Raw genomic sequence first — 15,526 nt, 5'->3', positions numbered from 1 at the left:
TCAGAGGAGGGGTGCACAGCTGTAGTAACACCTGTCTCAGGGGGCTCTCATGGTCATGAAAAGGGCTTGAACTAAGAGGACCCTTAGCTTTAGAACTGCTCATGGAACACGGTCACTCCCACTATGCACAAATTCAAGTTTCTGTAGAAGATGTTTCCAGTAAGTGGAGAATAGAACTGAAGACCCACGGAAGTATGGAAAGCAATGAAGATGGTACGCCCAACATCCAGGGTCAGGCCCATGAGCTATCACCAACCTGAGAAGTCTTGTGCAGAGCTTGGAGACATGCAATGAGCCAGCTCTAGTCTCTAGGTCTTTACTCCTCAGGGACAGGGCAGAAGGAGCCATGTCAACATCAACTGTCCCATGATCCCCCTGGGTAGACAAGGATGTGCAACAGAGGGTGTTGGAGTGGAGCCTGACACAGTAGCCTAGCCTGTACCAAGGACAGGAGTTGGACTGGTGGGCCGGCAGTCACGGCCCTGGCATGGGGCTCTGGGATCAGGAAAGACTAGACAGTTATGTCCACGAGGATGGGAAATAAGTCCACAGATAATCTTAGATAGAGGTCGGGAGACCCGTTCCCCTGGGACTAAGATTCGGAGGACAGTGGGGACTGGTCAGGTTCATTCAGGCTACAGAGTGTACCTGGGTGCTAGAAGAGGAAGCTGGAGTCCTATTCTTCAAGAGCACACGAGACCCATCTCTTACTCCCTCCCACCCAGGCTCACCTCCACCCATCTGGTTTTCCGACTCCACACACCCTCTGATGGAATTTCCTTCAGGAACCTGGCCCTGGGGGTCAGAGAGGATGTGCTGTGCCACCTCTGGCCATCTCCTATCCTCTAAGGTAGATCCGGAGTGGCAGGGTCGAGGGGCTAAAGGCACGGGACCTAGAGAGTTGATGCTCAATCCTGCACATCCTAAAATGATGGGGACAGTTCAGACTGTGTCTGCTCATCCCTTGCATTGCTTCCTCGTGGCTTCCACAGAAACAGCTGGCCCCTCACGGGCCCTCAAATAGCCCCTGATGAGTAAATACCCAGACAGACAAGTGAATAAACAGGCACCAGGGACGTCCGTGCACCGGAGAGCACACAGGTCTTTGGCGTCATGTCCCCTCTCTCCTTCTAGGTTCCTGGGGTTTGCCTTCTAAGCAAACCTCTTGTCTCTAGACCTTTGTTTCACATATACAGAGTGACACAGTAGAAACGTAACCCACCTTCCTTGTCCTCCTAAAATGCCATGGGGCTTCTGTGGGTAACAGCAGGGCCATGGACCAACTTAACAGCCAAGGGGTCCCAACCTGGTATCTCACAACACTGATAACCAACACTCAAAGGACCAGCGGCAAGTAAGTGGAGAATGTCTAAATCTCCATTTAGGAACATTATGCCCTCTCTACCTCAGGGAATGCATATTCACACACACACACACACACTTTCCTTTGAACTTTTCATTAGATGTGATCCTCCTGAAGAGCCACAGATCATCTATCTAATTTTAAGATCCAAGAGGGAAAAATAATACTTATTTCCTCAGAGCTGCACCCCAGGGCTTTGCGTCCTGTCAGGCCTGTGACGGGTGCCAGCGGCTGGGGTGACAAATGGTGGTCTCCCTCCTTTCTGTTTCCTGCCACTGGAAGAGCAGAGCACACTCTATTGGCACATCTGTCCACTCTTCCTCCATAGCCCAGTTGCTAGGACAACAAGGTCAGTGCCAGGCACCTGGGTACCACCCAGTCCGTGCCCAGCCCCAGCTCAGTGTCCACACAGTGGGCCCAAGTGTCAACATCGGGCGCCATCAGCTGCGTCTGCCATGTACTTTGAAAACTATCCTTGGGAAAATGATCTCTGTCTGTCAACATCTACCCCAAGGACAAAAGCCAGAAGCCTCCATAGCGCACAGAGACCTTCCGTGAAAAAGGGAGAGCTACAGCCCGGGACCCTTGATCCTAAAACCCAGACACTTCCGGATAGTCCTCCTTTTACTCCTAGGGGCTATGAGGGGCCCTCACTCCTCGACCATGCTACTCTCTCCGGAGTGCATTTGAGACAACGTGTCTGCCAAGGGAATATGACTCCTTCTCCCCCGTAGCCTTGCCCCTCCCCCCTCCCCTCATGTTATTTCCCACTCAGTGTCTTCTCGCCACATTTGTTAAAATGACTGCCACTTAAGAGGTGGCAGGGAGTCAGAAACACAATCTGGAGCAAAGCTGATATTAAATAACTTCCTGCGCCTGCCTGCCTGCCAACGTTCCCTCCTGGGTCTCAGGTGCATACATAAAGAGGTGAAGAGGGGTAAGAATCCAGAGACACCCCAGTTCCAGCCTTGGGGCCATTCCTTTACTAAGAGAAGGCCCTGCCTTCTCCAGGCTGTATGCATCACCTGCAGAACCTGAGATTTAGCTGTGATCAATACACAGTTTTTACTTGACCCCATCTCACCCCATACACACACCCAGCAAAGGACATACAGACAGCCTGGAAGCACCTTCTAGCCGACCAGACCAGCCCCCATTTTCCAGATAGATTCACTGACCACAGGACCTCCAATCTCTTAGCCAAGGCCAACCAGACATATTAAAACGCCTCAAAAATATGAACACCACTATCGAGGGGTCAGGGAGAGGGAGGGAGGGAGGGAGGGAGGGAGAGAGAGAGAGAAAGAGAGAGAGAGAGAGAGAGAGAGAGAGAGAGAGAGAGAGAGAGAGAGAGAGAGCGAGCCTAGGAAATACCAAGGAAGGTCTGAACATTAGTACCAGGATTGATTGGTGACAATAAAATTAGTCCAGTTGTGACTTCCTCCTACATGTCCAGGCAAGAAACACCACTAACAGCTGTTGACATGCTACTAACATCCTCAGCATATCACCCACAGAACCCAGTAATTAAAGCAATACAAATCCCAATGATGGATCCTCTGGATCCTATATCACCACAAAACCCAACACCTACCCAATACTTGCTGTTCTCCATTCCAGCCACTGGGTAGCGCTGCTTCCCCCCAGCGAATTAGAACCACAGAATATTTGTGAAAGAGGGGGTAAAATGACCCCATCAGGCCCACAGGATTTCTGGGTTATGACCTAACTTCATCCTTCTTCCAGAAAAAGACAGGCCAGTCACTGAGAATTCACCGTGTTCCAGACTTTCCACACATCGTGCAATTTAATTCCTGCGGCAGCTGCTCCCAAGCACACCTCCCGGTAACACCTTACCTTTCACGTGGGAAAAAAAATGGTACACAAAAAAACTAACTAACTTTACTCATCATTTAAACAAGCAAAGAGAGCACAAATTGGAACCTTTAGTTCGACACCAAATTTAGTGACCTTTTTGCACTGCACAAATAGACCTCCCTTGAGACCTCTGTCAGTGCAGTGACCTGTGGTTAAATCGAGCTGATTGGTCATGACCTCAGAGCTGCTGGCATCTGGGAAGAGACCAGGTGCAGTGCAGACTTTTCTCAAAGGAGCAATCACAATAGACTACATAGCACCTACACAGCAGAAATCGTGGTCTAGTGCCCTCTTGTGGCTCAACATGGAACTGGAGCGAATATACTTGACAGATATGGTTGGGATTTAGGGTTACTCCTACCACAGTGAATACCTAAACTCTTCCTACCAGAGCAAGTCCTGGAGCCCCTCCGTGGCTGGCAAGCTGATTTCATTACAGTAATCAAAAGGGAATCCATAAGTGAATGCCAAATGATATATAGGGCAAGAACAGCAACGAAGCCGTGTGGGGCGATATCTGCCAGAGGCTAGGGACTCCTAACTTAATCTGGCCGACCATTTCTATCATCCAAACTCCTGGGGTTAAAGATGGAGAAGGTAGGCGGGGGGGGGGGGAGGCTCTGCCTGGCACACTCTGACACTCGATAGGTCAGAGAGGTGTCGTATCAGTAGGAACCATATTCTCCTTGTCCTGGTGACAGACACAAGCTTCAGCTACTTTGTCCCCTTCCTAAAATGTACGCCATGGTGGCTCTCCTACTGCCTCGTGCAGCCATTTACACTCACCGGCTGCCCTCAACATCCTTTAACCCATGTTTCCCAGAGCCCCCCAAATGTCACTGCTCCCCACCTCCTGCGAGCTCCTCCCACCCGTTCCACGTGCCAGTCAGCGGCACCCCACCACCCACCTGGCCCAACTTTTAGCTAAGGACACCGTCTCACAACACCTGAGTGACTTGCCTGGGTCCAAAGGCAACACAAGGGGGAAAGACCACTGAGCGAAGCCCCTAATCTCCTGGATTAGCTGCCCTGAGCTGCCTCTCAGGGGAAAAAGAACAGCTGAAAAGCTGGGGGCACGGGAACCCTTCTAACTGAACCCCGAAGAGAAGATGAATCTGTTCGGGAATGTAAAATGAACAGGATGTGGGAAATACCAGAAGTAGGAAGAACAGATGAAGGGCATGAAAATATCCTTGCTTGTGAAGATGCTGCTCTGGAAATGCTATGCTGGAAGAGGGAGAAAATGGGAGCGAAGAAAGCGCATTCGGAGCCTTACCCGCCCCATCCACGTGCTCACGGCAATCTTACAGCCACTCTGGGCTCTTCTGATTAGCACCACTTTCATATGAGGAAACCGAGGGTCAAAAAAAAAAATGTAAATAGCCAGTCCAGGTCACCACTGATAAGTGGCAAGGTCACAATCAGGAGCTTCATTTTGTAACTGCCATCCATGCACGGCTGTTCGCGTAAAGGACTCGAGCTAGGTTAGCATGTTATAAATGTTCACCCCTTTCCTGCTTTTCAGTGGCTCTGCCTTTAAAAAAACAAAAAAAAACAAAAAACAAAAAACAACAAAAAAAAAAACAGTCAAAAAAGAAGTTGCTGGGCAAAGATGGGTCACAAGAAAGAGGACCTCATCTGTATCCCTGAGTCAGGCAGCTATGGGCTGGCCTTTGGGACACAGACAGGCCCTGGGCCCGCAAGTTCAGCACAGAGCAGACAATCTAGAGCTTCTAGAGCCGGGGACAAGGTCCACTGGCAGACTTGTGAGCACAGGAAACCAAGCTTCCTGCTCAAATACAGGACTGCCTGGAACGGAGAAGGACCAGTGGGTCTCACTCACAGCAGGCAAACACTAACAGAGGGATGTTTTCACACCCACTCCTGTATCCAGGAAAAGCACACCCAAGGTCCAGAGGGGTTCACAAACAACTCCAAGCTCCCATCTCTGGGAAATACCAGAGAGAGTGTCATGTTTACTGAGCACCAACTTGGCATTCAGTAATTGCCAAATTCAAGCTGGAGGGCAGGGAAGGGTGAAAACTATGCTCACACTCAGGCCAGCAGATCAAGCAGCCTGAGGGAAGGGGTGTGTAAAGCTTATTTCTTCCAAGACACTGACTCCTGTGTCTCTGCCAACTTTCTGTGTCCCCATCAAGCCCGGGATTTTCCTGGGCAGGAACATATGTCCCTTTAGTTCATTTCCATCACCCAAACAAAAACTATGCTCCCTGCTGCTGCTGCTTCTGACACTGGATAAGGTGGGAAGAGGCTGTTCCTTCTAGCCTAGGCTCCCTACAGCCTCCTCCCAGGGAACTTGTGACTCCTGAGCCAAAATACCCAGATTGGGAGCCTCACATCTTTGGACCACACAGATAGAGCGAGAATAGGGCGGGCTATACAGAGAAGCCCTCCCAGCCAGAAGCTCACCCCTGACTCCTGGCAGGTTCCAAAAGCCCAGGCTGGCAATCCACTGGCCACCACCATCCCAGCTCCGGCTCTCTCCCAGTGAAACCACCAGCCAAGGATCGACACGTGCATCATGCTGCCCTCTGGTGGCCATCAGGAGTCTACACACACAGACAATCTCGGCAAAGCAGGAAGAGGGCGGCTTTAACGTTTGTTTACAGAAACCTCAGACGTGATGTGCAGGGAGCTCTCAGAAGAGGCACTTGTGCGTGTACAAAGACGCCCCCAGATACGCACGCACAGCACAATGTACTGCTACACGCAGCCGCCGTTAGGACTTCGAGTCTAAAACTGCTCCCTGCCTTTCTCCTGCTCCAGGGAAACTCAGGATCTTTCCTGCCTCTGCAATCCCTGAGCCTCTGGTGCAGAGACATCAGGCGGCAAGGGGAGGAGACCAACGGGCAGCAAGGCCCGGCATCCCTGTTTGCTTTGTGCTCCTAGATCACTGGGCTGCAACATATCAATTCATCTGTCTGCCAAGTTCTTCCCCTGAAAAATTGGATTTAGCCCAAATTATTCCCCACCTCCTTTTCCCTGATTTATGGTTCAAAGTCTTGATCTTCTCCCTAATTCAAATCCCCCCCAGTCATCTAGAAATAGAAACAACCAGCAGGGCACTAGTCTGATCATAGAGCCTGTAAAGGAGGTCAGTCATACTACCCATTTAATGATGCCCGGTGACCTTATGGGAAAGAGAGAGTTAGATGACCCCACAGCAAGGGTAGAAACTGAGGCTACAGATGTTCTATGACATGGCAAATCCATGCAAGCAAGAGGCAGCAGCAAGGGTTTGCCCAGCAATGCGTTGGCAGGACCCTCCAGCTTGTCTCCATGGGGACAGTGGTAGTCATCTCTCACAGTCATGGCTTATCCCTAGCGGGGACAGACGCCACATCTATGAACAAGAACAGTGGAGAGTCCAGCAAGAGGAAGGGGCTGAAGGGAGTGAAGACTCATGGGGGCAGCAAGATGAAGGCCCAGGAACACCCAGAATCCCCCCTTCAGGAATGACACTCCCAACATCAGCTTTCCAACACCAGCTGACCAGTCCTTCAGATTCCCCACCAAGCACCTTCTGCTTGCCTCCAAAGACAGCTCTGATACCCCAAAGCTCGGGCTAGGAGAAGTTACCTAGCCCTCTCTCCCCCTAGCCAGGCTCTCTGTCCATGAGCATCTTGAATATTGTCTTGATGACAGGCTTCAACTCAGAGAGGGATGGTTACTGTCCAGCAAGCAGCTTCCTGAATCCCTGCCAGCCTCAGTTTGCACCTGGGCTACTGTGGCATTTGGTAGATCTCAGAGGCCAGGACAATGTGGGGAAGCCAAGGATGCCTGGAAGAAGGGTAGGTCAGGACACAACCTCCAGAGAGGGCAGTACTTTGGGAACAGACCAGGAGAAACCAAAGCCTCCATTTCCATTATTAGAGTTCTGTCTGGCTTTGTTGTTGAAATATTATCCTCATCATATTCCACTGGTCTTCCCTGCAATACCAGCCAGGACAGTTCCCACCCAGGTAACTAGAAGGATATGAAATAATGCCTTGAAGATCTCCTTGACCCCCATGTCAATCCTCTTATTTTATTATTAGTTTCTCACAATAGTAATATATGCACATATGGGTATTTGTATATCTATGATGTAATCACATACATGCATGTACACGTAGCATACAGAAGAATATAGACAATAAAGTTAATATTTAAATGGCAGGCTGCTTAAACATGTACTGGCTGTGTGAAACCGAGGTCCTTCTTTAGACTCGGTTTTCCCATCTGTAAACAGGACTGATGTATATTTAATTCACAGGGTTGGAACAGCGAGTAAGCGTTGAATAAATGGTAACTATAATCAGTTAACAAGTACTTAACGCTGTGGTCAGTTACTGAACACTCAGTAAGAGCTGGCTCTTGTTAGTGATAGTGCATTGACAGCTTTCTCGTCATCAGGCTGTGACACAGGACCCCGAGTTTTAACAGTGCTATCCTAGGTTAATTTTTATTATCTCTATCTTGGAGATAAGGAAATTGAGGTCCAGGGGAGCAAAGGGACTTGTCCAGGGCTAGAGAGAAGCCAGGCTGGGAAGAGCAGTGGGAAAGAGAAGTTGCCCAGACCTCCATGTCTGATGATGCCTGCGTGGAGTTAGAATCCTGAATCTTCAACCACCCTAAACCAGGACCTTTGTGGTGGAACTAGCCAGGCAAAGGCACCAGAGACAGGAGTCAAGGCCAGGGAAAGAGACCCCCAAACCTGCTGAGAGCCCTGTACCCCAGCTATTACATGGATAGCTCAGCGGAGCCCTCCTTGGGTTTATTTCTAATTGGCATGGGCTGCAGGCAGCAAGGAGCCCTAGGGCTGCCAGCTTCACATAGTTGCTGTCTCTGGGGACCCTGAATTTGGAAACACTGCCCCAGAGGGAGACACAGGCATGGAGGAGGGTCTGGCTTTGACAAAGTCCCCCAAACAAGAGGCAAGGTAGTACAGGAGGCCATACCAGCACTTGGGAGCATCACTGGGAAAAAAAAAGTGTCCCCCACATTCTGGGAAACTCAGCTGAGTCCCTGGTTCTCAAGCCCATGAACCCCTGAGAACACGAGGAAGGCCTGCTTACAGCCTTCTAGGCCCCTCAGCTCAGAGTTCTACAGAGCCTCTTACCTCACACTCAAGAGGAGCAGAAACTCTGAGGCTCCCCTAGGGAGGACTCCTGGGAACTCTCGCTGGAGGGTTGAATTCTCCCTCTTGACAACCATCAGTAAAAAGCCTGTCCCATGCCCAGCCACCAGAAAGTGTTTATATTCTCCAAAGCAGAGACCAGAGTATGGCTCAGAGAATGACCATGGACTCTGGCTGAGCCATCCTAGCCGATCACCAACAGATTTGGGTGACATAATCTCCATCAGGCAGATGCATGCCACTCAGCTACCCTCTTCAAGTCCCTCAGGGCAGAGTGGTTCTGTAATGCTGCTCTTTGGTCAAAAGAGCTTTCTGGAGGGAAACCCTCCGCATTTCCCTTTAGAGAAATGGGCATAGGATAGCCAGCTAAAGGTTCAGCCCAAGGGCAATGGAGCCACGGGAACCAGAGCGGCAGTGGAGGTACACTGAGCAACAGCTGTGGGGTCTTCCAACGCCTCTGATTCTTTCCATTGGAAACTCCATGGTAACTCAATCGCCCAAGACTCTGGTTCTGTCCTTGTTTTTGTTGGATGGATCTGTAAAATGGGAATAATCAGCTCTGCTTATATAACTCAAATGGCTCTGGCCAAACAAGCCGACAACAGCAAACTGGGGCTTCTGATAAAAATGGCTAGTGGGACTCTTCATGGAGCGGAGGCCACTGCATAGGGCATCCCTTGAGTGACGGGAAGGGTGTTGGCAGCATTGGAAATGGAGATAGGGAGCAGAGGAGCCCTGTGCACACTGAGCCGGGTCCTATCTCACATCCCATCTATCCATACCAGTTAACAAACCCCTTCATCAAAGCACTGAGTGGAAGAGCCAAATCACCTCTCCTGTCCAAGCCCCTCTCCAGTTCTGAGTCCTCCACTCACAACCAGGGCGCCATGTTGTTCTGATTATGCATGATTTAGTGATAAAAAATTTATCTTGCAACCCCCAAACACACACATTTATTAAATTATTATATGCTTAGATATCTCCAATCCATGCATTAAATATTAAATATCTCCTGTTGTAGGCAAGAATAATTTGAGATAGACGTTCTAATATTTTCCCACACACAGTGGTGGCCTCTCTCCAATGAAAGGATGATATCTTTGCAAGGACGTCTCCCCTAGGCCTGAGCCCAGGGGTGGGAATGGGAATCATAGGGTCAGTTGTCCAACCTCTGAGGAAAGGCCAGGGACCCTAAAACAGTCTGAAGTGTGGCATTTGGACTAGGGACCTGATGACCAAGTGCGTCCTGTGTCACAAATTCTGGCACATTCTGGGTAACCTGACTTTTCTAGAAGTGGGAAAGGAAGGTGGGGAAATAACAGTGGCTCACAGCCAGTGTGAACTGGCCTATGCCCTCCTCTTGGTGGTATCACAGAGTCACTACAGTCCCACACGAGGGATCCTTAAAAGAGGCCTGGTTAAGCCTCCTGGGGGATGTTTCCTGGCGCTGAGATGGCAGATGTCCAAGTTGGAAGGGACACTCTGACCCATGGCCTGGATTCATGGTTAGATTTACAGGCTCTGAGTGGTTGCAGCCCTCCAGGACATCTCAAGGCAGATGGGGAAAAGTCAGGTTATAACTCACTGCATCCTGCTCTTTTCTTACTCCTAGCCTGTCACTGTTCCCCAAAGGCACACGATTCCTGCAAGAGCCACTTGATGGATGGCTGAGATGGGAACCCCAGGTCACAGTGGAAATGGCATGACCCTAATGGTAAGGGTCATAGATACTCACATACCACATACCCAAGACTCATCTGGAGTGGGACCATCATCCTTTCCAGACATGAAGGATCAGCTGGCAGAGTCTGGCAGGGCCAGGATCAGGGTTTCAAGACAAAGAAAGCAGCTGCAGGACCCTAAGGAGTCTCCAAGACTCCAGCTCAGCCCTCCTGGGACCACCACACAAGCACTCTTAAAGCCACAGCCAAGGTTCCACTGGATTTGTCCAAACTACCACGTCCTCAGCTTCCAGGTAGCCTCAGAACTGATGTCCTTGGCCCCAGAGTGTACTATGAAAGCTTAGCCTGCTGGCCATACTGGAGTCGAGGATTCTAGGTCATGGGAAATGCGGACACCCACCAACAGCCTGACCTCAGTATGAAATCCTACCACCAACAAAGCCCAGGCTCCAGCTTCCGCCCCGGAAATCACTCTATAACTCTTCCCTTGCAAATCGCACCTCCAAGGCCTGCTTGAACTCGGCCTAATCTCTCTCAGGCTTAACCTCAGTCCTTGGGCTCTGAACATTTTGCCCAACTACTGGGGCCTTGGAGCCTTTAGGGCCTGGTTCATACTTCAGCTAGGATTCCAGTTCTCACTGGCCTTTGCCAAGGCTGGGTCACCAACCTCAGTCCTTAAGACCAAGGAGCTTAAAGAGAAGAGCCCCCAGATGACCCTTCGGTCAGCAGAGAGTCTCCAAGAGAAAGGGAAATACAGGACCTAAAAACCTTCCAAACACCTGGAACCGTGTGGCAGTTGAGGCGGACATACAAATGGCGGCTCAGTGCCCCAGCTAAGAGTCCATGGTCTTTGCAAGCCCAGGCATCCAATCCCAAGAACATCTGACCCAACAATACCACTCTCTCTACCTCCATCTTCTTTCCACCATCCAAAGGCTGTGCTAGCCCAAATCAAGGCAATCTTGTAGGCCTGGCCTAAGGAGGCAGCCTCAGCAACCCATCATCTTGGCCACCACCCCGCCTCCCACCTTTGTGTTGTCAGAGCCTGATTGGGTGTGGCCGCCCATGGCCCCTTCTGGATGTGTCTATGGTGTATTAAGAGCTACAGCAGCAAAGAGATTGCCCTTCTGAACAGCAAGGGAACCGAAGGGAGAAAGGGGGTCTGGGGGGGGGGGGGCGTTCTTTGGAGCAGCTGGACTATGACCGGATGGAGGCAAGAGCCACACTTCTTCCCAGACGCCTTGCAGCTGGTTTCCTCCCCGTATGAACAGGATGGTCAAGGGGGTAGGGTCTCTTCTACCCAAAGCTCTGGATGGGTACAGCCACCACTCCAATGGGCACCACAGGAGAATTAGGACTGCTAGGAAACAAACCCTGTTTGTCTAAAAACTCAACACAAAGAGTTCACTATCTGAGGAAGGATACCTTAGAACAGCCGGAGACGTTGTCTGTCCAGGCTCAGAATCTGTCCAGCTTCATGCCATCACCCAGAGCTCCAGGCTAACAGGCGGTGCCCTTCCTGACCCTGTATCTCTAGAAACACATATCTGAAGGACACCTTCCCAGGCCACACTAAGGTTGGGTCCTCCCCTGCCCTGTGCTCCTGTCTTCAAGCACCCCCCCCCCTCCAGTAGGCCTCGGATTGGGGGCCTGGGATATATGTTGGGCATACCGGTATTCAGTGCCAGAGTCAGATCATAGGCCTGGGAAAGGCTGCCTTTTCCCTTATTCTTCCATTTCTTAAGGGGTAAGATGGGAACAAGGGCATGTCTGTTCCTGGATGAGCATTGACTCCTCTCCCACCTCGAGGCTCTCTGCCTCTGGACTGGGAGTCTAGGTCCTTGAGTTTAGTCAATACCAGACACACACATAACAGGACACTAGGGGAAAGATGGGGTGAGAAGGGGTCATCCAACCCCTGACCTCTGACCTCCCTTACCACTCACTCTGTGGTGTCAGGTGGATTTAGGAGAGTCCTGATGGCCTGCTAGAGTCCAACACACACAGAGAGGCTCCTGATCCACTCCCTGCGCCTGTTGCCACAGACACTTTCCTGGGATCCTCTAATGCCGGAAGGGAGCAAGGGGCCACCAGTGTCTCCAGGAAAATCCAATCCCACCCTTCCCTAAGGAACTGCTTCCCCAAGCCTCATTTTTTAGAGATGTGACACCTCTGTGTGACCATAAAGAGCCTATGTGATTGTGATCAACCCTGCCTCCCTGAGGGTTCCCAGAGATATACACATCCTTGGAGCAGAGAACAAACCAGACACAGCTCACCGGCTCCCAAACTCTCCAACCCTTGGCACATCCAATTACCTTAAAATCCGGATGCCCAGCTTCTGAGCACAAGCCACTGAACTCCCTCCACCCAGGGGCCCCCAGAGGGTGCACTTCCAGGTCCCAGCTTCCCTGACAATCCCCCTCCAGACCTTGCCCAAGGCATCCTCTGAGATGTTGGAAGTCCCTGGTCCTCCTCTCCCTTCCCCTTGCCCCTTGCTTGTCTATCTGGTCATCCTTGGCCAGGCTGGAGGTGGTAAGGAGTGAAAAGCAGAGCTAAGATATGGGTCAGGCTCGTCTCCTGGACCGGGAGTCAGGGACATCTCCTGGGGCTGTTCATCTCCCTCAAAGTGTAAGCTGGAAGAACCCAAGCTCTCTCCCTTAAACCAGGAAGGCTGCTGGGCTCTGGAGGGAGCAAGACTGCAAATCCTTCAGGCTTGTAGCGCTGAGGCAATGGCTGGAGCAAAGAGAAGGTGGACACTGAGAGGGCAGTGTCCATAGCACACTGAGTCCCTTCTCACTCTCATCTGTCCCCAAGGCAAAGAGCTACCCTAAATGCCTCCCTCAGAGCCTGGCCACCATCCTACCCATCCTTTAGGAGCCCTGGGACAAAAAGCAATGAGGTGTCCTCTGAACATCCCAGGACCATCCACACCCTTGGGGGAGGGGGGTGGGAGTGAGGGCAGCAGGGTAGGAGGGGTTGTGGTCACCTGGCTGAGGGATGCAAGAAAGGCTGTGTAGGCTCCTGGTGCCTGAGCTCTTCCTGAGCTCTTCCGTTCTCTCCCTCCCAGGCCTCTGGCCCCTATCCCTACCAAAGAAACACAACAAGAAAAGAGCAGGCCGCCACCGCCACCGCAGGTCCCACTCACACGGGGCAAACCAGACAAACACCAGGCAGAGTTCAATTTTTGAAACAAACAGAACCGCAGAATTGTGGAAGAAATCCCCTTCCCAAAACACGGGTCCTCCTCTCTTCTCCTTCCAGCAGCTTGTCTCAGAATTATCCTGGGCAGTTACGGAAGCCCAAGCCAGGAAAGGGTCTGTAGGCGCCCAGATGCAGATGAGGGTGGGAAAGGGGGGGATGTCTCGGAAATGCCCAAAATGGGGTTGGAGAGGGCGGCGGGGGAAAGGAAAAGCAAAGAGGTAGACGTCCATGACGGCCTGAACACGTCCGAAGTCTCCTAGGGAGCAGCCAGCTCCCAACTTGTTTACTTATTGGCATGTTTTGCTGTCTCCAAAAAGAAAGAGTTAAAAAAAATTCTCGACTGGTTCTCAAGCAGTCCCTATCTGTCACCTCTCCTCAGCTAAGCATTGCCTCTGCCGCCGCTATCTGCCACCGCCTGTCAGGAAACCGAGCCGCCTCTACTTTATTCCACTTGAGCGTGGCCAAACTGTTGCTATTTAGTGGGGGGCAAAGAACCCAATTCGCACCCTCAAAACAACGAGCCGAGCTGGCAAGAGGGTGGAGGCGGGGACAGGAGCTGGGCCCTGGGTGCCCTCCGCCCGGAAGGGTCCTCTCCAGGGAGAGGTACCCACCAGCATCATCCGATCACGCCTGGCTAGGGCAGGAGTCACCTGGAACACGCAGCCCTACAGCATCTCCCGAGCCAGGGCGAGCCTGACGCGCGCCCGGCAGGCTGCGAGCAGAGGCGAGCTGGGGAGCGCGGGGCCGGTTCCCCGGCCGCGGGCGGGCAAGAGGGAGACGCGGAGCTGGGGCGTGGAGTGGAGGGGGGGGGCGGGCTGGGCAGCGGCCGCCTGACTTACATGGAAGTGATATTCCTTGAGATGTCCGTGATGTTGATGCTGGCGTTCCCATTGCTGTTCCCTGAATCCTGCCCTTCCAGGAGGGGGAAGAGGTTCCCATCGTCGGGCCGCCGGCAATTGATCTCAGTCTTGCTGCAGACACAATTTGCAGGGCAAGCCAGCACCGAGCCCACATAGTCCAGCCAGACGCTTCCCAGCAAGAAAATCCGCCAGAAACTACACTTGGCTGGGCAAAGAGAGACATCCATCTCCGATCGCTGCTTCTAAAAAAGAGGAGGAGGAGGAGAGGAGAGGGGGGTGGGGTGGGGGGAGTGGGGAGAGCAGGGGGGGAAGGAAACAAAGACGACGAGGGAGGGGGGAAGGGGGAGGGGGGCCTCTGCCTTTGAAACGCCGAGCGATCAGATGCAAAATCCTTCAGCGTCGGAAACCATCGCGGCCGCCGCCGCCGCCGCCGGGTGGGAGCCGCGGGGAGCGCCTAGTGGCGCGGTCTGCCGGGCATGGTGGCCGGCTCGGCGCTCGCCGTCTTGCGGGGTCCAGGAGCTCTGGAAATGAGGCGCGCTCTCCGACTCCGAGACTTTGCAGGGTTGCAACAACGGACGGTGGGAAGGCAAAAATAATAATAATAAAAAGGGAAAAAAAATGGTGCTAAAGTCACCAAGTCCCACCTCCTGGGCAGAATTAAAACGGACACACCTGCAAAACACACTCGCACACACTCACATACACACGCGCGGAGCTGGAGGGAGGGAGAAGGAGGAAGATGCAGTCAGAGCTGCAGCAGCCGCCGCGAATGGCTCGCTACGCGCCTGCAGAAATGTACAAGTGCTCCGAGCCTTACGAAACGCACGGGTTATCGGAGCGTCTTCCTCGGCTCCCTCCCTCCCTCTTCCCCTCCCTCCTCCCCTCCCTCCTCGCGGCCTCCTCCCCCGCCCCCCGCCCGGGCTGGGAGAGGCAGGAGAGCGGAATCTCCCCCTCCCTCCCCTCCCCACACCCCTCTCTCTCCCCGCCCGTCCTCTCCCTCCTGCTTCCCCACCCACCCACCCACTCGCCGGCTTTCGGCTCTCGCCGGTACCGCCACCCGCAGCCGCGCCGCTGCCCGCCCGCTCCACGCCTAGCGGCCCCGCGACCGCTCGCCGCAGCCGAGGGGAAACCAAGACGGAAGGGAAAAAGTTGCAGTTGGGATTCCGAGGGTCGGCGCTGGGGAGGGAGAGTTGGCAAGCTGGATGCGCGACACGAAAGGCGTTCTCCCTTCCACTTTTTGGCCCTCGTGCTGCCCGGTTTTGCTGCAATCTCCTCCGCGGGAGGAAGCGAAATGAGCGCGGCCGAGGTGACCCTGGGTGCTCCCCAGCTTGGGTGAGGGGCGCAGGCTTGCGAACAGTGACGGGGGACAGGAGCGCACAGGAACCCGAGGGAGGCAGCC

At 52.8% G+C, this 15,526-nt stretch overlaps 1 protein-coding gene across 6 annotated transcripts in view; it reads right to left on the bottom strand.

The window, feature by feature from the left end:
- The window catches only part of Ntrk3 (neurotrophic receptor tyrosine kinase 3), a 372,046-nt gene extending 357,061 nt beyond the window's left edge, over window positions 1–14,985 (bottom strand). For 2 of the 6 annotated variants that reach the window (XM_028879200.2, XM_028879201.2), the window contains exon 1: window positions 14,107–14,985. In XM_028879200.2, the coding sequence (XP_028735033.1) occupies window positions 14,107–14,354 (248 nt within the window). In that variant the 5' untranslated portion in view covers window positions 14,355–14,985. The remainder of the gene's footprint in view (window positions 1–14,106) is intronic. The other 4 variants (XM_028879202.2, XM_028879203.2, XM_028879204.2 and 1 more) reach the window with 3 other exon arrangements.
- Window positions 14,986–15,526: the final 541 nt, after the last annotated feature.

Source organism: Peromyscus leucopus, chromosome 1, assembly GCF_004664715.2.
Source record: "Peromyscus leucopus breed LL Stock chromosome 1, UCI_PerLeu_2.1, whole genome shotgun sequence".
Taxonomy (NCBI): domain Eukaryota; kingdom Metazoa; phylum Chordata; class Mammalia; order Rodentia; family Cricetidae; genus Peromyscus; species Peromyscus leucopus.
This window is presented reverse-complemented; position numbering and strand designations above follow the sequence as displayed.